The sequence below is a fragment of the Heteronotia binoei genome, chromosome 6 (genome assembly GCF_032191835.1).
Source record: "Heteronotia binoei isolate CCM8104 ecotype False Entrance Well chromosome 6, APGP_CSIRO_Hbin_v1, whole genome shotgun sequence".
NCBI classification, from domain to species: Eukaryota; Metazoa; Chordata; class Lepidosauria; order Squamata; family Gekkonidae; genus Heteronotia; species Heteronotia binoei.
Genome location: NC_083228.1, coordinates 72,225,176 through 72,251,177, shown reverse-complemented (window position 1 = coordinate 72,251,177; position 26,002 = coordinate 72,225,176). Strand labels below are relative to the sequence as shown.

The window sequence follows — 26,002 nt, the reverse complement described above, 5'->3', positions numbered from 1 at the left end:
TCCTTCCCTCCCTCCTCCCTTCCTTCCTTTCTTTCTTCCTTCCCTCCCTCCCTCCCCCCTCCCTTCCTTCCTTCCTTCCTTCCTTCCTTCCTTCCTTCCTTCCTTCCTTCCTTCCTTCCTTCCTTCCTTCCTTCCTTCCTTCCTTCCTTCCTTCCTTCCTTCCTTCCTCCCTCCCTCCCTCCCTCCCCTCCCCTCCCCTCCCCTCCCCTCCCCTCCCCTCCCCTCCCCTCCCCTTCCCTTCCCTTCCCTTCCCTTCCCTTCCCTTCCCTTCCCTTCCCTTCCCTTCCCTTCCTCCCTTCCCTTCCCTCCCTCCTCCCTTCCTTCCCTCCTTATGTTCTTATGTGACACAGAGTGTTGGACTGGAGGGGCCACTGGCCTGATCCAACAGGGCTTCTCTTATGTTCTTATGTGACACAGAGTGTTGGACTGGAGGGGCCACTGGCCTGATCTAACAGGGCTTCTCTTATGTTCTTATGTGACCAGAGTGGTGGACTGGATGAGCCATTGGTCTGATGCAACAGGGCTTCTCTTATATTTTTATGTGGCACAGAGTGTTGGACTGGAGGGGCCATTGGTCTGATGCAACAGGGCTTCTCTTATATTTTTATGTGGCACAGAGTGTTGGACTGGAGGGGCCACTGGCCTGATGCAACAGGGCTTCTCTTATATTCTTATGTTACACAGAGTGTTGGACTGGAGGGGCCACTGGCCTGATGCAACAGGGCTTCTCTTATGTTCTTATGTGACGCAGAGTGTTGGACTGGATGGGCCACTGGCCTGATCCAACAGGGCTTCTCTTATGTTCTTATGTGACAATACTGACTTTGGTGGACCCAAGCACTGATTCAGTGTAAGGGAGCTTTGTGTTTGTGACTGGAGTAGATAATACTGACTTTGGTGGACCCAAGCACTGATTCAGTGTAAGGGAGCTTTGTGTTTGTGTCTTCTGGTGCAATTTTGTTCTCAGATCCTGTATTTACTTCATCAGTATATGGGATAAGGCACTTTCTCAACTGTGCTGCATAATGCAGCCTATTTATTTTGTCCTGTTGGCTCTGTTGGCTCTGTCTGCGCCACCTTCATCACTTTCGGGGTGTGGATCCCCCAGTGGGGTGGTCTCGTGACTCCCTCCGCCGGCTGTTTCTGATAGCCCTGCGCCCCCTCTTTCATTTGATATGTGTCCCGTGCGGGTGCCACCCTCCCGCCGGGAGATGCCGCAAAATGAGCCCCCTTGAGGCTTATGGCGGCAGGGCTCGGGGGAAGCGAGCTAGACTGCTGTTCTTTTGAGGGGTTATAGAGTGTTTCGAGCCCGTCCCTGTGGCATCGGTCCCATCGTTGTGGGGCCCAGGGGGCCGGCGCAGCGGCACGCTGAAGCAGCCTGTCGGTCACTTCCGGGTTCCTGTCCTGCATCTCGACCTGTGTTATTAGTGACAGGCTGCTTCGGCGTGCCGCTGCGCCGGCCCCCTGGGCCCCACAACGATGGGACCGATGCCACAGGGATGGGCTCGAAACACTCGAAACAGGGTGGCACCCGCACGGGACACATATCAAATGAAAGAGGGGACGCAGGGCTATCAGAAACAGCCGGCGGAGGGAGTCGGGAGACCACCCCACTGGGGGATCCACACCCCGAAAGTGATGAAGGTGGCGCAGATAGAGCCAACAGAGCCAACAGGACAAAATAAATAGGCTGCATTATGCAGCACAGTCTCACTGGAATCTCACTGGAATCTGACTGGCTTCTCAGCGTGGAACCCGTTCTCTCTAGTCTTCTCACTTTGAAAAAAGTAAAAAAAGAGTTTTATTTAACTTTATTTCCCTCTTTCCCTCTCTATAAATAATCTTGGGGTTTCCGGCGGTGATATTTGGGGGATTTTTGGGGACGTCACAGGAAGTGCTGTGAAGTCACTTCCTGTTTCCGGCAGTGGCATTTGGGGGAAATGATGTCATTTGGGGGAAATGATGTCACAGGAAGTGATGTCACTTCCTGCTTCCGACAGGTGGCGCGGGGGAAATGATGCCACAGGAAGTGATGTCACTTCCCGTTTCCGGCAGGTGGCACGGGGGGAAATGATGTCACAGGAAGCGATGTCACTTCCTGTTTCCAGCGGTGGCATGACATCATCGGAAGTGCCGCCACTGGAAGTGACGTCACTTCCTGTTTCTGGCGGCGCACGCACACCCCTACCTTCCCCCTCCCAAAGGTGTCCCTGGCTGGCCTTCAGACATTATGGCCACCCTTGGCCCTATTGTAATAACTGGTTTTTAATGTTCTAAAACTCCAGTGTTCCTGCCCTGAGCCTGCTTGTTGGAAGGGCAGGATATAAAATCAGTCAATCAGTCAATAAAACACTAAGAAAACTTTCCAGGTTCAGAAAACAATTCGGGGGGGGGGGGGGGGACGGGAAAGCAGAAATCTGGCATCCTTGTGTGAAAATCTGCAATGGAAATATTAATGCTGAATTATCCCGTTAATAATATCACATTTTAATGTTCATTTTTTATAAATTGCATTAGAATGATACAAGTTTTATAAATTATATATAAATTACATATAATGTGTCAAATATGGCATAAAAGAAGCAAAGGGAGCATCAATGATAACATCAAAAGTGGGTTAAACCAATACCATAACATGACAACATGACAATACCATGACAACATAGAATGTAAATAAAATAAAATAAAGCCCTATCAGTTCATCCTTACTACATGTTATATTGGAAAGAACACCATGAGTGTTTGAAGAGAAATAATTCTTCATATTTTCAATGGTTATGACAAAGCCTTATTTCCCTTAGCAAAATGTCTTTAATCCATAATTATATAAAAGCAACTAGCCCTTGGCTTCATTATATTCTTTTCACTTCTACAATGGCCCCCCCTCTGTTTATTAATTTAACTTTTACACAAGCTAACAGATCACCATAAAGGAAAACCGAATTTCTCAACCAGCGTTGCTAATAGCTGTATTTTAAGAAAGGCCCTCTGGTGCATGTTGAACAATAACTACCACTCCTGTGCCACTTGCAATTTTTAATTGAAATTCTATCCTATGGATATCGTGCTGAAGCTATTCATCTGCTCCACTAAGTTTTCTTATATTAAACAAGTTCTTCCAAATTATTGTTGTAATACAAGTTCTTCCAAATTATTGTTGTAATATAAATATCACTTGACAGTTGATTTGCATTAGACATTTACATCAATGCTGAGGATAACAGTGCAAGAAGATTTGGCCTGGCCATTGTAAGCAAGGGAATACTATTAACATGGATGAAATTCTGTTATGCTTATCAGTTCTCCTCTTCACCTTCCTTTTCTGAATGAACCAACAGTTGGCTGATTTGGGAATGAAGTAACAATGTCACAAATGTAAATAGTTTGATTATCCTAGCAACACAACAAGAATTTAGTGGAGTCTTCTATCTGCAACCTGATTATAATTTGTTCCATTATTCATCCACTAGTTCACTTTGACAATCTTCTGTCTAGTTTCACAGGATTTTAAGGAATAACAGCCCAAGATTAAAGAGAGAATGCTTCTGCCTATTTCCCAAGATGAACAACATTTTAAGTCCAATGGCTGTGCACTTCTGCAACCCCAAGAATTTTTGGTATTTTACAAGTTCATTATAATTTTCCTCACTGAACAGTTTAAAATCTGGGTACACCACCTTATTATTTATCTTTCTCTGGCCGATCAGGATGTATCTCCGCTGTTAAAGAGAACATAAACCTTGACTTTCTTTGCCTCCATAGAAATTGAGTTGATGTCAAAGAGATGAACAACAATAAGGCCCTAGTATATCATATAAACATGGGGATAAATGTCAGTAACAATACTGAGATCATGATGACAAGGCCTTGATATAGTGTTATTCAGGAAAAAATATATTGATTGAGAAGGGATGAAGAAAGCTCAGCTTGGCTTGGTCAGGGATGAGTCCACTCAGCAGCATCGAACATGTTGCAGTAACCACCAGTAACAATTCTGATTGTCCTGTTGAAACATACCAAAGATTTAGACAATTGTCAAAAGTTCTGTATGATTAATTTTTACTGCGTCTGGAAGAAAGTATGAGTCTAGTGACACCTTTAAGATTAACAAAGTTTTATCCAAGGTATTAATTTTCATGTGCATGCACACTTCCTCAGACATGCATGCAATTGTATGTAAGTGCATGCAACAGTATTTCTGTGACTGAATTCTCTGTCTTGTGCTGGATCTGAGAAAGTGTGTGTGCACACAAAGCTTATACCTTGAATGAAACTTTGTTTTTCTCAAAGTGCTACTGGACTCAAGCTTTGTTTTACTGCTTCAGACCAACACAGCTACCTACCTGAATTTATACTTTTCACCATTCATCTAAATAGTATCTTACATGGAAAATGTATTAAATAAGTCAGCACACAACGGTTTGGTTCCACTAGGATTTGGTGCATCCCAATATAATAATTGTTTCCATATCCTCCAGGTACAAGAGATCAAGAGGAACTGTGATGCATCAAGGCAAAGGTTCCCGTAGGTTAAAACTATTCCTTACTGAAAGCTATAGAACATAGCAGCAAATGTATAACTTTAAATGCAACTTATCACATCTGCCTCCTTATTTAAGATCTTTTTTGTATGCAGACTTGAAGGTGGACTTTATCTTAATTAATTAACTATAATTATAGTCTGCCTTTTAAACTGAGATTCAAGGCAGATTACACAGTGTAAGCTGATGTGATCACTAGGATGAGACAACTAATGAACACTGTACTAGGGCTACATAAATCTGAAACCACAAAACATTAGACATGCTTACAGAATGCAGATGCAATGTACAAAAGTGGAATTACAGTAGAAAATACATACTGCAAACAGATAAATCCATTGTATACACAGCAGTATAGTCCACATTCCTTTTTCCTTTATATAATGCTTTCCTGAACCAGTCAGTTATAGTATAGCCCTACTAATGTTACAGGAATGACCTTTTGAACAATTCTGTTTTATGTAGTTTGCAGAATGACAGGAGTGTCGGAACTTTATGGAGCTCATCAGGCAAGATGTTCCCCAATGTGGGGACCACAGCAGTGAATGCAGAGGTACAGGCAGTTGTTGATCGTGCCCATTTGCAAGGGGGAGCCTTAAAATTCTTTAGCCTTCCTTGTTGAGCACACCTGCTGTAGCTCCTGCTCACTGAAGGTGGTTTATCTTTTTCTAGGCAGAGGGCTCACCTTTAACCCAACCTACAACTAGGCATCAATGAAAACCCCCAGTTCCACTCCTTTATTATGCCTGTATTCCATTATTCCTTTATAACATATAGTTATTGAAGGGGGGGAAACAGGAGAATTGCCACCAACTGATAATGGGATTTGCTTCCCCTTATAAAATAAAGATGCTTCTGAAGTTCATACCCCTTTTGTTTAGAGCATGATTATAAGCAGAATGAAAGCCTACTTTCTAAATTGGCTTGGAAGCCTACCTTCTAAGGCTAGCCTGATCTCATCAGTTCTTGGAAACTAAGCAGGGTTGGCCTAGGTTAGTATTTAGATAGGAGACCACCAAGGAGTATCAGGGTTGCAACACAGAGGCAGGCAATGGTAAAGCATCTCTGAAAGTTTCTTTTCTTGAAACTCCATGGAGTTGCTATAAGTTGGCTGTGAATTGACACTGCTTGCTGTTGAAGAAGGGAGTAAACACTGAAAGTGATACAATAACCTGGTTCACATGTACAGTGAACATGTGTGCATTCTGCCTTTACATGTATATATCTGTTTTTAAGAAAGAGGCTATGTGTATTGACTTTGCAAATGAAACTTGGGATCAGTATCTGAATAAATGTGAAATTTGCATAGGATTTATTCAATGTGTGCTTAAAGAAAAATCAAGTGTACACAGATTGACTGTGATAGTATAAAGTGGATGAATGGCTAGTAGGACCAAGACAGATTACTCGTTTCATTTGAGTCACATTGGGCTAATGTCGAGTGGTAATAACTCTCAATAACTAGCATCCTGGGAAATTTCTCCCAATTTTATTCACAGATGAAAATGAAATCTTAACTCATTAAAAAAAAATAATTGTAGTAGGAATACTGACATTTTTTTTCTACTGCACTTGTGTCTCCAGTCTAGAGTTTCTCTATATGATGCTAATATATTGAGGGCTGAGGTGAGATTTATGCAAAATAGCATCCTTGAAAAAGCCTACTGCTGTAGTCTGCAGTCAAAGAACCACATGAACCATCACACACTTGAGTGCGCTCAAAAATGAGCTAATTGCCTTGGGGACTGTGCTATACTTTTCTTAAGGGAGCTCCAGAGACTCTTATGTTTCTTGGACATGCTGCCCAGAGACTTTCTAAACCTTGATCCAAATAAGAAATCACATAAAAACTTTGCAATTTTAAGAGTACAATAATCATGCAAATAATCAATGTATACTTGCTACATCAGCCTGCCTATATAGCTGTACCTAATATATCTACAAGTGCAGAGTTTAGTATCTTATTCTTTAAGCGCTGGATTCTTATATTCTTGGATCATTTGGAACATACTGTGTTACCCAAATATGTCTTTGTGTCAGGGTAGGCAAATGGAGAGCATCTACACATGTAAGTCTAGAACATGAATTCCAGCACAGGGATCTTTTGAATCCAGCATATATACAGCTTACAGTCATGTAATAAGTATCCCAAGGAAGGAAAAAAGAAGAAGGGGAAAGAAACTTAATCAGAAAATAAACTTTATTAACCTCACCAAGACAGAGATCATTTCCTCACTGTGGTTGGATTGAAGATAGCTGTCTCCTCCCACTGAGCTGATTTTTGCTTCACCCACAGAGATACATGGATCTTATTGATCCCAGAATGCTCTGTAAGATATCTCTGGGCCTGCTGACAGTTCTCTCAATGAGCTCACCAAGTTCTCGAGTAAGAGCCTTTAAGAGGCCATTGATAAAATTGCTCCTTGATGCACTCTTCATCCTCAGCAGCTCCATGGTATAATGAGGAGTTAAGAAAGCTAAGAAATAGTTAAGGGCTAGAGTACAAGTGGTGCCAGACTTGTGATGAAGCTTTAAGAATATATTATAGAGCACAGCTGAAGGTCTATGAAGTGGCAGTGACGTTGGCAAAGAGGAATTACTTTTCTGCCTCCATCATGCCCACTAGTATGTGTCCAGCCCAACTATTTAGGGTGATTTGGCAGTTAACTACTCTTTTTCCAGAGTCTAAAGTGTTAGATGATTCAGCCATTAGTAGGGATGGGTTCAAACCAGGAAAATGCAGTTCATGTCAGTCCGTAGTATATGCAGTTCATGAACCAAAAACTATCACAAACATTTAGGGGCCAAATGGACTGGTTTGGTTTGTGAGATTCATAACGCAGAAGAACTTTCCCTCTGGCATGCTAGAGACACTGAAATCACAGGAGATCTCAGGCTGACTCTACCTGCCCTCCAAGTTTGATGAGGATTGGATTTATGGGGTCTGAATTATGCCCTTCCAAGAAGGTTCCCCTACTCCTCATCATCCATTGTTTCTAATGGAGGGGGGAAGCAAAAAAGCTAGGTGGAGAAGTTGGCTGACTGGGCAGATGAGCAAATGAGCAAACAAGCAGCATTTCCAGCAGTGAATTATTCTCCTCCACCATGGTGTTCAGATTGTGCATCCACTTTCAGGCCCAATTCTAGCAGCCCCCCACTGCAAACTGATGTTGGGGCAGCTGAGTCCTGGCAGCAGAGGTTGGGCAGTATAGCAGCAATGTGTGAAGCATCTCTCGGCAGTGCTGCTAATTCTAGTGAGAGGGAAAGAGGTAGGTGGATCCATGAGTCCTCTTAGGTTTCATTTTTAACCCTGTCATTGAGGTGGAGCACATACCTGTTGGGTTAGTACTAGGGTGCCAACTGGGACTCTGAGAGCATTAGTGTGCTGTCAGAGTCCCAGGGAGTCTGACAGCATTTTTTCAAGGTGTTGAGAGAATGGGGCTGTTGAGGCATTTCTGGTAGCTTTCCTTTTTCAACCTAAAGAATGATAGGAAACTGGTAAGGAAATCTCCTCCTATGCTCTCTAGCTACCCTTAGAACTGCTGACGCTAGCCTTCTGGGTCTGCCTCAAACGGCATGCTGTCAGAGGCCCAAAAGTGGATGGGAAGGGGGAATGTTTTTAGTTTGTCTGAGGATGGTTGCACAGCTTGCGCTTCTCTCATTTTTTTGAAGCCATCATTTGGCACGCAAAATACAAGATTTATGCAATTTATTGAAACAAGTGGGGACAGGTAACCAAATGCAGCTGGTCCCACTTGCTTCAGTAAATTCCACATACCTTTAAAACAGTTTCTAAAACTGAGAAAGGGGGATTAATTGTGGAAATCAGGTTTTCCCAGATTGTGTCAGCTTTTGGCTCAGCCTGAGAAACTGAGATTTGCTGTTAGTGTTGCTGCCCATGTCCCTGCTGTTGTATAATGTGAATCTGGCTGCTTCAGAGGTTAGTCCTGCGCTGGAGTAGGTTAAAGGGCTACATATCTGCTCATGCTATTTCGATTACGAAGCATTTAGGGATATTCATCCATTAAGAACTACCTGACCCTTTGAATCTTTAAGTACTGGATGCCTTCAGCAGTGGATTTAATTGCTCCCACATTACCAGTATTCAGTTTTACATCAGGGAACTCTAATTCCAAGCTCTATTTCAATGGGAGGTCACTTGTCATCAATATGCTTGTTCTCCGTATCTAGATAGATGGGTACAGAATTTGGGCCCTGACCAAATGCTCTTAAATCTGTGGTTTCTTAAATTGTCTTGGTCCATTTTAAGATTAAAAACCAATTGCCATAATTGGCAAAGGACATGATATCACAGAGCTGGTCAGGAGTATAGATTTATAACTCTCATTTTATGGAATCCATACTCAATTGACCTTGTAAGCTAGCTTCAAAGAAAGGATCTAACTTTTTCTCCTCCTGAGCCACCATGTATACCTAAATTACATGTTATGATGACACCATCCACTTCTCTCCCTCAGGCAAGATTTTCCCTGCATTTTTCTTTCCCTTTCTGACTGAGCAGCCCTAGAGGTCTGTTTTCTTTTTTCTTGAAGAACTTTAGCTGTCAAACCTGTCTCAGTACGATATTTTACGATGGCTCAGTGGTAGAGCATCTGCTTGGGAAGCAGAAGGTCCCAGGTTCAATCCCTGGCATCTCCAAAAAAGGGTCCAGGCAAATAAGTGTGAAAAACCTCAGCTTGAGACCCTGGAGAGCCGCTGCAAGTCTGAGAAGACAATACTGACTTTGATGGACCAAGGGTCTGATTCAGTATAAGGCAGCTTCATATGTTTACTGCTGGCTCAACCCAGGAACCTGGGGGAAGGGTCAGGATCACCCTTTAACTTAACCCACTGATAATGGCACTTGAGATGTTTTGAAATTCAAAATTAACAAAATATTCTAGAGGGGATAGGTCAGGTAAAATCAGGGGTTGAAATTTTTAAGGTAACTCAATATATAACTCTGAGGTAAAATCAGTACATGCACATACTTTAGCTCTTATATTTCAGCCTAATGAGAATTACTCAAGCTATTCACAGTTACTTAAAATCTTTGTGTCGAGAGATTTTTGTTCCAGTGTTTTCCCAAACAGTCCAGTATACTTTCTTTGGGTATTCTCTGCCTCTTTTGATTTCCAGAAGACTGGTACACCTTTTCCAGAAACACCAGTACTTGTCTTGAGTTTTAAACTGATTCTTAAGGTTTTCCACAGGCAGTTTCTAACCACACAGACCAGGGATCTTTCCACTCTTCAGAGCTATCTCCCTGTTTGACTGGGTAGGGGAATTTTCCAAATGGGAGTATTTGCCTAACTTTCTAAACTTTCTTGCCAACTTTCCCCCTGTACTCTATCTGTGTAAAATGGTTCTCAGCTAAGGCTGAAATCAGACTCAACTCAGTCAAAGTAAAAATCTAACTGAATCTTTCCTCAGCATGCATTTCTCAAGTCTTTCTCCACTCAGCTGATGCTTGGAGCAGTCTGTCATTGTTTCAGTGAAAAATGAACTCTTCACAGACCTTTACTTTGTTTGCACAGCACTTCTAAGCTTTCAAAAGTGCAGTGCATCACACATGTATTTTATATGAATATACCCAGAGTCCTTTTTTTGTAGGAAAAAAACAACAGGAGCTCATTTGCATTTTAGGCCATGCCACCTAGCCTGGGAGCACATAGCTGCTACCTGGCAGGTCAGGCCAGCTGGAGCTCTGGTCAGCCCAGATGAACCTCTGCTCCTGTGGGCTCCAGCAGAAAAAAAAGCCCTGAATACACCTAGTTATAACATTGCAAGAAAAGAAAATGGGATATGGAATCAACTGGTACTGGTAGAACAGACCAGAAATAACTTGTTGCTGATAGTATAGTGTGCCAAAAATGCACTTGAATGTTTGTTTGATATTACAGAATAGTCCACTGGAAAACAGCTACAAGGTCAGCTAGCACAACTCTGTGCTCTTGTAAGATTTCTCAGATGTAAAAAAGTCACAACTCTGCTAGAATTCCTAGCACATATATATTGTGCATGCAAAAGGTCCCAGATTTAATCCTTAGCATCTCAGTTTTGAAAAGAATCTTGGATTTCTGGTATTTCTCTGCCTGAGACCATGGAAAGCTACTGACAATTGGGAGGGAGAATGCTGAGTTAGACTGATCAATAGTTCAACTCAGTATAAGGCAGCTTTGGTTTTGAGCAACGTATTTTATTATCTCCTAGTAACCTCTATGATGGTAGCAACTGAGAAAAGTGCATTTGGAGTTTTGGAAGTGTCATAAAATGGGCCCTGCGGACATCATGCTACTATGGAGGATATGCAGAACCAAAAACCGTGATGATATTAATGAAAACAAATAATAATTCATTCAGAAAATTCTTTTTTAAAGTCAAAACATTCAAATAGTGACTATCACAAGATACTATAGCCGTAAGTACGAGGGTAAGTACATAAATATCATTTCACAAAAATGCATCTAAGCAGCAAAGTCCATTCTTGATTTGCTTAAAGTGCTTAGTGCCACAAGGTGCTTGTAGACCAAAGTGCTTGTGCAATATAGCAAGAAGTATCTTCATGGAAGACTCCTCGACGTCCCTCTAACGGAGCCTGGAGCCGGCAGGACACTTGTCGCACCATTTCCAATATCTTTGTCAAAGAGGGATATCCAAAGTTTTTTAGTCACATCATAGCTCTCTCTCTCGGCTTGGCTTCGCGAACGAAGATTTAAGAAGGGTGCAATAGTCCTACATAGCTCACTTCACAAAGTACTTGTCACCTGCTGGGAACAAGGCAGATTACCACAGGACTTTCGCAATGCAATCATCATCACCCTATACAAGAACAAAGGGGAAAAGTCAGACTGCTCCAACTACCGGGGGATAACCCTGCTCTCCATCGCAGGCAAAATCCTTGCCAGAATACTTCTGAACAGACTGGTGCCCACCATTGCAGAAGAACTCCTCCCAGAGAGCCAGTGCGGCTTCAGAGCTAACAGGAGCACCACTGACATGGTATTTGTTCTCAGGCAGCTCCAAGAGAAATGCAGGGAACAGAACAAGGCTCTGTATGTGACTTTTGTCGACCTTACCAAAGCTTTCGATACCGTTAGCACATCATAGCTATAAAAAATTAATAATACAGCATTCAAGGCAACATTAATATTTCTAATACAAACTTAATTTGATATTGGGTAACCAACTTACCACTACAAACAGAACAGGAACTTAGACAAGCACACCGAAACATTTCCAATGGCGTATTATCACAACCATTATTAAGCCATTTTTAAAGGCACAATACCTGAAAATTATAAACACCTGTTTATAATAGCTATAAGGCCAGAATATCAAATGCAAACACTTATATATAATACAACTTATAAGTAACATGAAAAGTCTATGCAGTTATTTAACCCTTTTGGGGCCAGAGTTTGCAGCCGGAAAATCCAAAATGTTTCTTCCCGTTGCAGACATTTCCTAGCATGATCATCCAAATGTACTGAATATTTAAACAAAACAATGAACCTCATATCATCAACACTATGATTCATTTCTAGATAGTGGTTAATTAATGGGGCCTCAAGATTTTTCATTTTCACACAGGACCAATGTTCTGCCAAACGTGTTCTAATTGTCTGAGTCGTGTTTCCCACGTAGATTTTATTGCAACTGCACAAAATTGCATTCACGACAAAAGCAGAATTGCAGTTACTGAAATGGACCAATTTAAATTGTATATTTCCCCAAGGCAGGGTAAAAAGTTTGGTCTGGATTGCTAAGGGGCAAAGATTACAGTTTCCACATCAATAATGCCCAACAGAACCACTAGATGGCACCTCAGTCTTAGTTAGATCTGAATGTATAAGAAGGTCTTTAAATGATTGTGTTCTACGGAAGCCCACATATGACAATTCTCTACAACCAGGAACTTACAATAAAAGATGCCAATGCTTATTAATTGTTATCTTTATTGCAAAAGCATGTGGTGTGTAGTCAATAGCAAAAGAAAAATATATATTTTTTATTTTAAAGTTTTATTGATTTAAACTACAAAGGAAAGAAACATTGCAGATACATAAAAAATAGGAGAAAAGGGGCCTTGACAGAATGGGGAAAACAGAAACAGAAACCAGTACATATATATCAATTATAATTCCACTTTCCAATAAAATGCTCAGATCATTCTACCTACAGGTATAAAAATCTCCTTAAATATTACCTTCCTTTCTTCCTTTAGCAGACTTTAAAAAAGGAATACTTTTTTTTAATAAACTAGTAAAGCAATGTAAATCTAGACACTTCTTCTTAAACACAAATTAAATATAACGAGTTAAGAAAAAAGATTTTTTTCTTTCAAAACTGTCCCAACACCAGTTTTATCTCACTTAACTTAAACCTATTATAAGCACAAATTAAATTGTTGATTTAGCGAAATCCTTATTTAAAAAGCACATAAAATAATTTCTTTATCCTTAGCAAATTATATAAAATACAACTAAATGTTTTGTCTATCTCCGTCTAAGCCATTTCTCCTGATAACATATTAAAAACAGGTCTGCCAAATTACCAAGTCTACCCAATTCCACAGCAAATATGCTATCTGCCTTTTCAATCTTTCATCTTATACTTATATCATTATAGACAATCTCACTAAATAGACAAACCGTGAATACATCTACTATATAGAGAAATATGTTAGCTGCACTCATTAACATTTCTTCTTCAACATCTCCCTTATTCTTTTAAAATCTAACATCTGTTCATTATTAATGGTTACATGTTTATTTGTTCACAAGGGAAAGAAAAAACCCCTCCAAAACCCCCAGATTCCAGAGTCCTTTTTCTCAAAGATTAAAAACTTTTAAGTTCCTTTGATTTCTGCACCCATATTGCATCCGAGGCAGCCCATTTAATCACAGTCTGTCTTTTGATATCACATTTCACTTCTTAGTCAGAGTTCCTTGTCCAGCCATTCACCAAAGCAGAACAAAAAATCCCAAATCCTTTTTCCAAAATGCTTTCCAAATCCTGATTTGTTGATTGGAGTACAACTTTTCTCTTCTCAACATGGCCTACCCCCTCAACCGCAGGGGGAAGAATTCATTGCCATCTTTCCCTCTCAGCTTGATTTCACTGCATCTTAATTTCCGGTCAAGTTTTGAAAATGCATCACAAGAGAGTATCTTACTTTTCCTTTGTTTATTTCGGAGAGTATCACTTTCCCCTTCCACTTTCACTGCCATCAATATACTCTCTTTAGAACCAGACCCCTGTAGGTGTGCAATTTCATTAGCTTTCAGCATAAAACATTCCATTTAATCATTAAGGAACTGCATAAATGAGATAAGATCTTCCTTCAGAGAGATAAGATTTGAACAAATATCTTTTCCATGTGACAATTCATTAAACTGTGCCATTTCTAATATCAAACTCTTTTTAATCTCAGAAATTGAGAAAATGGCAGATTAGCTCTTAAATGATATGGGTGAAAAGATGCAAAATGCAAGTAAGAACCATGATCTGTGTCCTTAGAAAAGGGTTTAATAGCCACTCTGTGCTCATAATCCTGATAGATCATAAGGTCTAGAAAAGAAATGCAATTAGAATCCAACGTCTCAGTAAATTTGATAGTAGTGTTTCTCTGCCTGCGGACATCTCATGCTACTATGGAGGATATGGCATTTAGGAAGATGGTTTAGGTCCCAAGTTGTTAGTCTCTAATGAGAAATTCAATTCAGCCCCACTTCTTCTCAACCAACCAACATTCCTTTGATTGTTGCTGAAGCTTTTAGAGATTTGCCAATATAACTTCCTCTTCTGGAAAATGTCTCTTTTCTGTCTCTTTTAAAAGACTAGTTCTAAGAACCCAAAATTATCCTGAGTACCTCCACCAAAGGACTGTGGGTTTAGGAACAGCCAGGGCTGGATTTAAGATATTCTGAGCCCCTAGGTTTAAGAGACCTCATAGCATTCAGGGGGAAAAATGCAGTTTAGTATATTTAGTTATTATTATTATTTTTTAAATTAAGACTCCCTTGTAATCTAAAGCCCTAAACTATCATTTGTTTGGCTTGCACTCTGGGCACAACTTTGGAAATTTTACTTGCTGTATAAATTTTGATAAAGGCAGGAGTCTCATTACCTTCTCTCTTTTCTCCTTGGTGCACATGAGTACAGAAGAATTACCATGACACCTGATTAATAAAACAAAATAACTTTTTAAATTAAAATTTGTTATAAAAATCAGCAAGAACTATCTAACTGCAGAGCAGAAACAAATGGAGTGATATATTTATTCCTGTCTCCCTAGATCTAAAATTTGATGGTAAATTAAGAGATAGCAGAATAAGTTTATATTTATTAAGTTTATTTCTATTTGTGTTATGCTGATTCTTTTTCATTAAGTCATGTTCTCTCCTTCTGGCCATAATTTGGTTTTTGCCTTTCATTCCTGGAATTCTCTAGTTAGACATCATCACCCTTCCACCTTCAGAAAGTTACTGGTCTCTTGCAAATGAATCCTTAGGTCACAAGGAGAAACCATTAACATATGAACTAGCATTTTCCTAGCCAAACAATGGTCATTTTCGCACTCACCTCCAGCCGGCGCGACCCCCCTCTTCACCGCGCAGGATCTGCGCGGATTTCGCACTAAATGCCGCGGAGCAGCCTTTTGCGCCGGAAACTCCCGTCGCAAAAGCCGCTCAAACGTAAATCTCCAAAAAGCAGTTTGGCGTTTGCGCGGCTTTTGTGACGGGAGTTTCTGGCGCAAAAGGCTGCTCCGCGGCATTTAGTGCGAAATCCGCGCAGATCCTGCGCGGTGAAGAGGGGGGGTCGCGCCGGCTGGAGGTGAGTGCGAAAACGACCAATGTGAATGCTTTCAGGAATGTTATCTGGAAAAATGTTTGATCTATAACCCTTTGCTTATCTATGAAGGAGGTATTAGGCAAATCTCTGCATTTTAACTAAGTGTACAAAGTTGTAATTTTTACACATATTCTTTGGAATGAGGTGTTCACCACAGCAAGCTCTGGGGAAATGTGTAGTTTGTAATCCTGTTTCCTGTGAATTGGAGAAATAAGCACTGTACAATAGTTCTGTAGGTTCTTTCTCAGATGCATCAGATGGGATGTTGTGACTCTGCCCATGGTAGTTCATCACTCTTTTTGTTTGTTAAGGGTCCTTCTTGTGAACTCATACTGAGAAGGGAAGAGGGCATGAGAGCATCCTTATCTTCCTCCTCCTGTAAATTTCTATCTGCAGCAGCCTGGAGCAGGTGACCAATACCTCATCATCCACATCCCAAGCCCTTCTGAAAAAAGGCACACCCCATTGTACAATTCATATTCTTGTGAGAGCTGTCCCTCTTATGAAGTTGTGAGATGTTCTAGCCAGGCAGTCACTTCTGAGTGCCATGGCACCTGAACAGCTGGTCTGTAAATGCTCTTGATATTTTTTTTTCCTTAAAAGAACAAACCTTCCCTGTTTAGTAGACCACCTCTCTCTCTATTCTGCCACAACAGTGTCATTCATCTGAGCAGGGCAGATGCCAACCTGAAAACAGGCAAAATTAACAACTGCTGTGTGGTCCCCACCTTATGGAATGGTATGCCTGATGAGGTCAGAAAGGCTTCCACTCTCCTAGCTTTCCAAGAACTATGCAAAACAGAATTATTTGATGTGGCTTTTCTACACTGATAATAGAGTTGTGCTGTAACAAAATGGTTCAGAAAGGTGCTTGGGTAAGGCTTTAGGACTGTTTATTGTTTATACTACTGTTTATAGTTTGTACTGTCTGTTGCTGTAAGTAGGATTTTAATATGTACGTTTTGCATCATTTAGCACATCATGTCAGTATTTATGCTTTACTTCAGTTTCTATTTGAGATTTCTGGTTTGGTTCCAAATTCCTACAATGCAGATATTACTGCATTGCTTATTACATGTCCCATCCTATTGATTGTATTGTCTTACTCTTACGTATTCCACCTTGAGTCCCGATGAGAAAGGTATAAATAACACAAATAAATATTAGAAAACATCCTCTTTTTAATAATATTTATTTAGTGATGTTATTTGTAGTCCACTTTTCTCATTAGTCTGTTAATCACTCAGTCTGCTTGGTTCATCCTAAACAGCTGCAGATGTCTGCCAAACAGGTTTGCATTGGGTTTTTGCAGAACTGCTCATGCACAAAGAAGCTGCCAATTCAAACTAACTAGCAGCCATTGTAATTACTAGGGACTACATGGATGAATGTCAAGGGGTAGAATTTTATTAAAACACTGCATTTATTTATGACTGATCTTATATTATTTGTGACTGATTTAATTGTCTATTTAAAAACTGCCGAGCAGAGCAGTTAAGGAGCAAGGATAGGTGCATTGTAGAAGTCAGTTGAGCTGTGTGAGAACATGCATGCATAAAAATCCACTTGCACTTTTCGGCATGCTAAATAAGGACTACAATGAAACAACCTGCCAAATAGCCATGAACAAGTTGACCAAAAGTCAAACTGAATATTGAAAAATCCATTTGTTACAACTGGTGAGGCTATGAATCAAACAGGCAGGTGTTCGAGCATCCCTGGAACACATTACATTACAAAAAAGAAAGAACAGTGACAAAGGGGGATAGTATGAAGTAAAAAGCCCTAGAAAGAATCGGCATTTATACCCCTCATAATTAGGGAATGCCACCTCCTGATCATCTGTTGTACCCTTTGGACTTTGCCAGCACTGAGACAACAGGCAGAAAAATAATGCCTGGCACAAAGACAGCTGCTTTAAACTAAGTACACCAGAGATGCCAATTTGACTGTTATCCAGAGATGAGTTCAGCATCTGCCATTTTAAACTTCATATTTATCCCCAGCTCTCTGCTTCCAGCCTTCCCTCTGTTTCCTCATGATTTCAATTTAGATTATTCCGCTATATTTGTTACAAGAATACTTCTTGCTCATTATTTCTGTAATGTCTCAAGGTTTCTTCCTCTACCTTGGGAGTGTCTGTGTGAAGTCTTATATTCCCATCCCTAGATACTTCTATTGAGAACCATATAGAAAACAAAATCTGTTAGACTTTGTTGTCATATGAAAAGGACAGAAGCAAATATCCCTGCCTGAAAAACTAAACATTTTAATGTACTTTAACAAACCCAGAAATCTTTAAAATAATTAATACATAACTTGAGTCATACTCTTTCACACAAGCAAAGTGGGGATCACAGCTCATCTCTTTCCTTGTGCATGTAAGAACTTGTGACACGAGAGTTTCCACGTGCCTCCTGGGGTAGTAGATATCCCTCCTAGTAGGTCTTGTGTGATTTCACTAATGGAAAGAGCAGTATGATGTCACCTCTGGGTTTCCCAGGTAGTGGCATCATGTCACCTCAGATGGCTGCCCCCATGTCTCCACTCCACCTGGTCTCCCAGTGGTCACCAGGTTTGGCAAACAAGTGGGACGCAGATGCATTGCATAGCTTTTACTCATTGTGGTCAGATCTGTCCTTTGTATGGATGGAGAGGGGCATCTGCTTTCTTCTCCATTATATAAACCCACCAACATATAATGTAGGACTCTAACTTAGCTTGTAAAAAACCTGCTAAAATCAATGGATCAGAATTGCAGAAAAATAAATACAGCTGATAATTCTATGACAATGGGCTCCTAAGCAGAGTCGTACCTTTCAAGGCCTACTGACTTCAATGGATTTAGAAGGGATAAAGTCTGTTTAGGATTACAGGTCATGATGCAACAATGTTGCTGATGCGGGACTGTTCTGTTGAAGAAGGGTGGAGTATAAATGTGATGCAAGTAATTGAAATTTGTTTTTTCCCCCCTCTAGATCCACAGATTATGGTACTACTTATGAAAAGCTAAATGACAAAGTGGGATTGAAAACCGTGCTGAGTTATCTTTATGTCAGTCCTACTAACAAGAGAAAGGTAAGAAAGCTACTTATGATGATCTAAGTCGGGGTGGCCAACGGTAGCTCTCCAGATGTTTTTTGCCTACAACTTCCATCAACCCCAGCCATTAGCCATGCTGGCTGGGGTTGATGGGAGTTGTAGACAAAAAACATCTGGAGAGCTTTCTCCTGGAGACCCAGAGAAGCTTACATCACTCATCTCCTCAGTTTTATCCTCACAACAACCCAGTGAGGTTGGTTTGGCTAAAAGTGCATGCCTTTCCCAAGGTCACCTAACAAACTTGCATGGCAGAAAAATTGTTTTGCAATGTTTTTAAATTCTTTAAAAAATTATGGTGTATGGCTTATGTACTATTAAACCAAAATAAACTGAAACTGAAGTCCTACACCCAAGGTCCTTAATGTCTTTGGAACATGGTCTCTTTCTAATTCGAAATCAATTTGATCCTGTTAAGGAATGGGGCTGCAATTATGTTCTGGCTTCTGGGAACTAGACCCAAGCATGAGCAACAGAAGTACAGTAGCTAAATATATCTTCCTGGGAAATTCTCTGGTCTCCTAATTTTATTTTCAATGGCTGAAATTTAGATTTATAATGTCAGCATTCTTGGTTACTGTTTAAGCATATATTGAAAAAGCAAGAATTCAATAAAGCCACAAATCTGAATGAACACAGAGTGTGGTCAAAGTGAACAGAAAGATCCAAATGTGTGCTTGGAATGTGTAGGAAGAAGCGTGATTCTTGCTTTCCCATGTGGTGTACTCGTAGTCTCTGCTGATTCATCACAGGGAAATTCAGGGTCACTTGTAAGGGTTTTTCTTTTCTTTTTTGCTTAAAGTAATCATCATGTTGATTCACCTTGCTGGTAGAACAGATGCTTTTCTGTATTGTATGCTGTCAGAGACAGATTGCCAGCATATATAACTGAATGGCAGCATCAGTTCTGTGTGACGGGAAAGCCTGGGAGCTATTATATTTGATGATTTTCCAAAGTACTCATCTTGGTCTTCTGCTATATCCATCTGAAGGTGTATTTTGCCGTTATTATTTTTACTACTGTTTATCCAATTCTTGTCAGGGCACCAGATTCAACACTGATGTTTATTTTGCTGCCATGGATCTTTAGATGGGGATGTTGTCACAGCTAGAGAATCTCCTGTTACATTTCTGAGTTATTGGGGTGAATTCGAACTACTAATCGAACTACTATTGATTTAATTGGAATTTTATAATTGATTAGTAATGGGATTTTATTATTATGTATTTACTTATCTAAATGCATATGGATTAATTATTTTTTTATGTATTTATATGTTTAAATGCATAGAGATCTAGTGATTTATTTATACTGCACATTAAATTGGGACATAGGAATAGGGGGGGGGGGTTATTAATGTGCCAAGAAAGATGAATTAATTTGACTAATTTGACTAATCAATTAGAGGGAGAATTAGGGTGGGTTCGGATGTTAATTAAAATAGATGTGACTAAATTATAGTGAGCCAGTAACCAGGGACTGAAGGTGGAGGGTAGGTTAGAGATCTGGGCGGTGAGTTGAGACAATCTAGTCGGGAGGGTGCGGCCATCACATAATTATTTATAAGAGTATACCGGGACATAGGTGTGGATGCCCGGCCAGGGGATTCCAGTGCTCCTGGGAAGGGGAAAATATGACGGTGGGAATAGACAGAAGTATAAGGGAAGGGGGTGGAGACAAAACAGTGCTTGGCCCCCTTCCAGTCTACTTCCCATTCCAACGGTGACAGTTAGTGGGGCCAAGAGGAATTGCCCACCTCCGTCATTGGTGTTATGCAACGCCAGGTCCGTAAACAATAAGACTGAGATCCTGAGGGAATTCCTGCTTCAGCAGGACGTGGACCTGGCTTGCGTGACCGAGCCCTGGGTGCGAGAGGGGGAGATGGTGGCTCTCACCCAGATGACCCCCCCTCGGGTTACTCGGTCTTTCACCAATTGCAGACTAGTGGGCGGGGGGAGGGGTGTCGTTATTCATACGGGAGGGTTACTCCTTCCGGGCTCTCCCGGCCCCAACAATCGATGGTATTGAGTGTGCCGGCCTGGTGTGGGATATTGGAGAGGGGTTGGCAATCTGGCTGGTGTACCGTCCGCCTAACGCACCAGCCAGCACCTTACCATCCCTGATGGAGGCAGTGGCAGGCTGGGCATTGGAGTACCCAGGGCTTATGGTCCTGGGTGACTGCAATGTCCACGCCGATGACGCGACCTCCAATCGGGCATTGGACCTGGTGTCTTCCACGGCGACACTAGGACTCTCTCAATTTATTATGACCCCTACACAGCAGGCAGGGCACATGCTAGACTTGATCTTTGCATCCGGGATTCGGGTGAACGATATCGCGATGGAGGCGGTGCCATGGTCGGATCACCTAGCCCTCAAGGCCCGTATGGAGACGCTGCCCCAACCCTGTAAGGGCGGAGAGCCTATTTTGGCTCGCCCGCAGAGTTTGATGAACCCAGAACGGTTCCAAATGGCTCTACGGGATCCCTGGCCCACTGGCGGTTCCCTTGATGCCCTGGTTGATGCCTGGCAAGATCGGCTATCCAGGGCGATCAACAAGATTGCACCTCGACGCCCTCTGCGCCCTTATATGAGGTTGGCTCCATGGTATACCTTGGAGTTACATCAGCTGAAACAAGGGCTCAGATGACTAGAGTGGCAGTGGCGGTGCACTCGTGACGAAGCGACAAGAACATCCTACAGAACGTTTATGAGGTCTTATGAGATGGCAGTCAAGGCCGTGAAGAAAGACTACTTCGCGGCCAGGATTGCGTCTGCAAATTCGCGCCATGCACATTTGTTTAGAATAATTGGACATCTTACCACACTGCCTCAAGGCAGACCAAATATTAGAGAATTAGAAATAGGCTGTGAGGCTTTTGCGAAATTTTTTGCAGACAAAATCACGTCGCTCCGCCAGGACCTGCCCATCACATTGGATACAGTACATGAACTGGAGACTCCGTGCCTGTCTTCCAGTTTAGTTCTGGACCACTTCGACCCACTCAGTCTGGAGGAAGTTGACGGAATTCTCTCCTCTGCACGCCCAACAATTTGCGATCTGGACCCATGCCCCTCTTGGCTAATTAAATCCTGCCAGAGGGAGCTTAGATGTCCTGTACGGGACATCATAAATAGATCCCTCCTGGAGGGGCATTTTCCAACATCCTTGAAAGAGGTCATGGTCCACCCCCTTCTGAAAAAAAGCACAGCAGACCCGGCCAAATTGGCAAACTACCGACCGGTCTCTAATTTACCGTATTTAGGTAAAATCATTGAGAGGGCAGTGGTGTTGCAGTGGCAGGATTTTCTGGATGACACTTCCGTCCTAGACCCTTGCCAGTCCGGCTTTCGCCCAGGTCATGGGACGGAGACAGTGTTGGTCGCCTTGGCAGATGACCTCCAACGGCATCTGGATCGAGGTGGCGTGGCGGTGCTGATGCTGTTAGATCTGTCGGCCGTGTTCAACACGGTCGACCATCGGCTACTTACCCGCCGCCTCGCCAACGTAGGGGTTAGGGGGTTGGCTTTACAATGGCTCTCCTCCTTCCTCGAAGATCGGGGACAAAGGGTGGCAATCGGGGGTGAGCTGTCCCAGAGGTGCACACTAGATTGTGGGGTGCCTCACGGAGCGGTTCTCTCACCGATGCTATTTAATATCTACATGCGCCCCCTTGCCCAGATTGCCCGGAGGTATGGGCTTGGGTGTCACCAATATGCAGATGACACCGAGCTCTATCTGTTAATGGACGGCCGGCCTGGCTGCATCCCGGGGAATTTGGATCTGGCACTGCAGGCCGTGGCAACCTGGTTAAGGCTGAGTGGGCTGAAGCTGAATCCAGTGAAGACAGAAGTCCTTTGTGTGGGCCGGGGCGCTCTGGGGAGGGAAATATCTCTCCCACCAGGTCATTGCTTGGGAGTTCTACTGGAGCCCTCGCTATCAATGGAGGCCCAGATAGCAGCCACTGCTAATTCAGCCTTCTTTCATCTAAGGCGGGCAAGGCAGCTGGCCCCCTTCCTAAAGCGCTGGGACCTAGCAACAGTGATTCATGCAACGGTCACCTCGAGACTGGATTACTGTAATGCCCTCTACATGGGGCTGCCTCTGTGCCGAACCCGGAAGCTGCAGCTGGTGCAGAACGCGGCAGCTAGGCTGCTATTGGGGCTCCCAAAATGGGAGCACATACAGCCAGGGCTGCGCGGACTGCACGGGCTGCCAGTTACATACCAGATTCGTTACAAAGTGCTGGTCATTACCTTTAAAGCCCTATATGGCCGAGGACCTGCCTACCTGAGGGACCGTCTTTCCCCATATGAACCCCAGAGAGCACTGAGGTCAGCAGGGAAGGACCTGCTGACTATTCCCGGGCTGAAGGAAGCAAAACTGCAGAGTACCCGCACTCGGGCTTTCTCCGTCATGGCTCCACACCTATGGAACCAGCTCCCGAAGGAAGTGCGGGCCCTGCGGGACTTTGACCGATTCTGCAGGGCCTGCAAGACCATCCTCTTTGGTGAAGCCTTCACCGACTAAAAACAGAGACTGCTTAAATGATTTTGTCATCTGCCGGAATAGCACCAAGATGTTAATTTTATTATTTTACTGTTTTTAGAATTTTAATTAATTGTTATCTATTGTTTAAATTATTGTATAATCTGTTATATTGACCGATGCTGTTAGCTGCCCTGAGCCTGCCTCGGCGGGGAGGGCGGGATATAAATAAAATGTATTATTATTATTATTAATTCTCATCAATCAATTTCACCTGGTTGCTCTCCTGGAATAATCACAGTTTGTATTTCATAACATAGACTGGAGCATCTTTTGTTGTCGTATGATTTCAGCAGTTTTTTTCTGGAGCTGTAGGTAAAACGGTTGTAAAATGTGGAGTAAAGGATAAGGGTTGGTAACAGGGATATTACAAAATTTAGTGAATATTGTGATTGATGTGAAAATTTTGGTTTCTAATGTGGGTTCTTCCCAAATGGGATGAAACCACAGTCATCTTTCTTCCTGACTATACTAATGAAATGTGATAGAAGCGTTACTACTGATATTGATGCTTTTGTTTGCATAAATTGTGCTTAAATACTAAATAGATAGTGTGTAATGTGTAAAGGCCACAAAGCACAACTGAAACCAAAGAATTAGCTAGTTGGGAATGCCTGTAAAAATGAACAAAATGAAAAGGTTGCCAGTGATGACATACAACACCAAGTGAAATGAAGAACAATATAGTCGTGCATCCCTAGAAAATAACTTCCCTAGTTCAGAAAGCACCGAGCCATTGCAAACGGAGTGCAAACCATCATGAATTCAGGCTTGGTTGTAACAGGGTACAGCATAGGAAATACCTGGAGATTTGGTAGTAGGGTTGCCAATCCCCAATTGGGGGTGGAGTCCTCTGGTTTGGAGACCCTCCTCCAACTTCAGGATAATCAGAAAGGTAGGAGGGAATGTCCGCTGGGGACTCCATTATACTCTATGGAGATTGGTTCCCATAGGGTACAATGGAAAATCAATCTCTGGGCATCTGGAGCTGGGGGGGGGGCTGTTTTTTGAGGTATCAACAACAAATTTTCAGCATAGCATCTGGTACCTCTCCTAAAAAAATCCAATTCTATGAGCCCCAAAAGAAGGTGCCCCTATAGTATTTCCAAAGAGAGGAAAGGTGTACAGTCCTTTTAAATGTGATAGCCTGAACTCCCTTTGGAGTTCAGTTGTGCCTGTCACAACTTTGCTCCTGGCTCCACCCCCAAACTCTCCTGGCACCACCACAAAAGTCCCCAGATATATCTTGAGTCGGACCTGGCTACCCTACCAGGTAGGATGAAATTTAGGGGGTGGAGCACAGTGTGGATGTGATGTTATCTGATGGCAAGTCCTCTGATGTCACTTCCAGATCAAAGATCAAGTCCCCCTCATGAGAGGTCTCTTTTTCCTTTCAAAAAATCAAATTTAATCTTTGTATCTTACATTGCTCCCCACTCCTGTGGCCTTTTTCATCCCCTTAAATTGTTGACTCCCTTGCCTGTATTAAAGGGACAGGTCATTTTCTCTCAGGTGGTTGGCACTTCTAATTCCAACAATTTGTTTGACCCTGACTTGGAATCCCAGTTTCTAGAGATGACAGAAAACTAGAGTTTGTGGTTTGGATACAGCAACCAACTATGGCTTGCCACAAATATGGCTTGCAAAAATCTTTATGTATTGAATGTTGTGCAAGGATAGGTGGGAATACACAAACCTGAAGATCCTTCATTCAGGTATAGACAAACATCTTAACCAGCTAGTGAGTTAAGGACTGTTATGTTAGGAAACATAAAGGAGAATCCAGATGTCCACACCAGAGTCTAAGGATGCCTTTGAATCTTACCATCTTAATTAGTTTGATTTATTCAGACCATATTGCATGTTTTTCTTACATGGAATTTGCTGCCAAAAATTGTAGTGATGGCATAGATGGTTTAAAAATGAATGAGGAGAGCAGAGAGAGCTTGTCCCCAGACTCTAAATCTGGGTTCAGCATGAGCCGCTGAATTTCATTCCTTCAAGATTTGCTCATATTGTTGCCCTTAACATTTGGCTATTATGCACTTTCCAGCCTTTCCAGACTACTCTTACTGTCTTCCAGACTTTGAAACAGATTATGACAAGAGAGCCTTAACCTGGGTGGCCCAGGGTAGCCTGATCTTGTTAGATCTCAGCAGCTAAGTAAGGTGGGCCTGTACCAAGGAAGTCCAGGGTTGCTATACAGTGGCAGGCAACGGAAACAATCTCTGTTTATCTCTTGCCTTGAAAACCCTACAGAGGTCACCATAAATCAGTTGTGACTTGATGGCACACCACCATAATTTAAGTCTCAGTGAATAGCCAGAGAATTAAAATGATATCCTCTTCCATTCCATTCCCTTTTTCTCTGAGTTTCCCCCCCCTCATCCATTTAACACCAGACATCTGTTTTATTTAATTTTGTGAGGTCTCATGTAGGGTGGCAGTAACTGTGTGCATTTGCTCATTAGGCTAATTAATTTTAGCATCTTTTTTCACTCGTGAGCTTAATATAGAATAAAATATTAAAGCATCTCTCAGACCAGATGATCCACATCCAGAGTCTTAAATTGTGGAACATAATTAGTACTTTTAAAATAATTAGAATGGATATTGTACAACCTAAGTCTTTTACAATTTAAGACCCCTTAAATACTGGGAATTTTGAGGTTTGATGAGATGGACATCTGTTAACATAAGGATTGTCAGGTCCCACCGGCCATGGGTGGGAGATGAGGGGTGCAAGATAGCTGAAACAGTGAAGGTGCTTTCACACTACTCATATATGGTTCCATTACTATTAGTCGTACAATGAATTGTAATGGTGGTTTCTAGATGTTGTTGCAATCGATCTGGTGATCTCCTATTTTCCCCCTTGCCAATCCTGATTTTTCTAGGAGCGGATTTATTGTGATTTTTTTTACTGTCTTTGTCATGTGTATGGGCTTTGCACTA

The 26,002-nt window shown here is 42.0% G+C and overlaps 1 protein-coding gene across 1 annotated transcript in view; it reads left to right on the top strand.

Annotated features, from left to right (window-relative positions):
- Positions 1-26,002, top strand: part of SORCS3 (sortilin related VPS10 domain containing receptor 3) — a 900,280-nt gene that overhangs the window by 360,337 nt on the left and 513,941 nt on the right. The window contains exon 3 of the mRNA XM_060242676.1: positions 18,377-18,476. Coding sequence (XP_060098659.1) covers positions 18,377-18,476 — 100 coding nt within the window. The remainder of the gene's footprint in view (positions 1-18,376; positions 18,477-26,002) is intronic.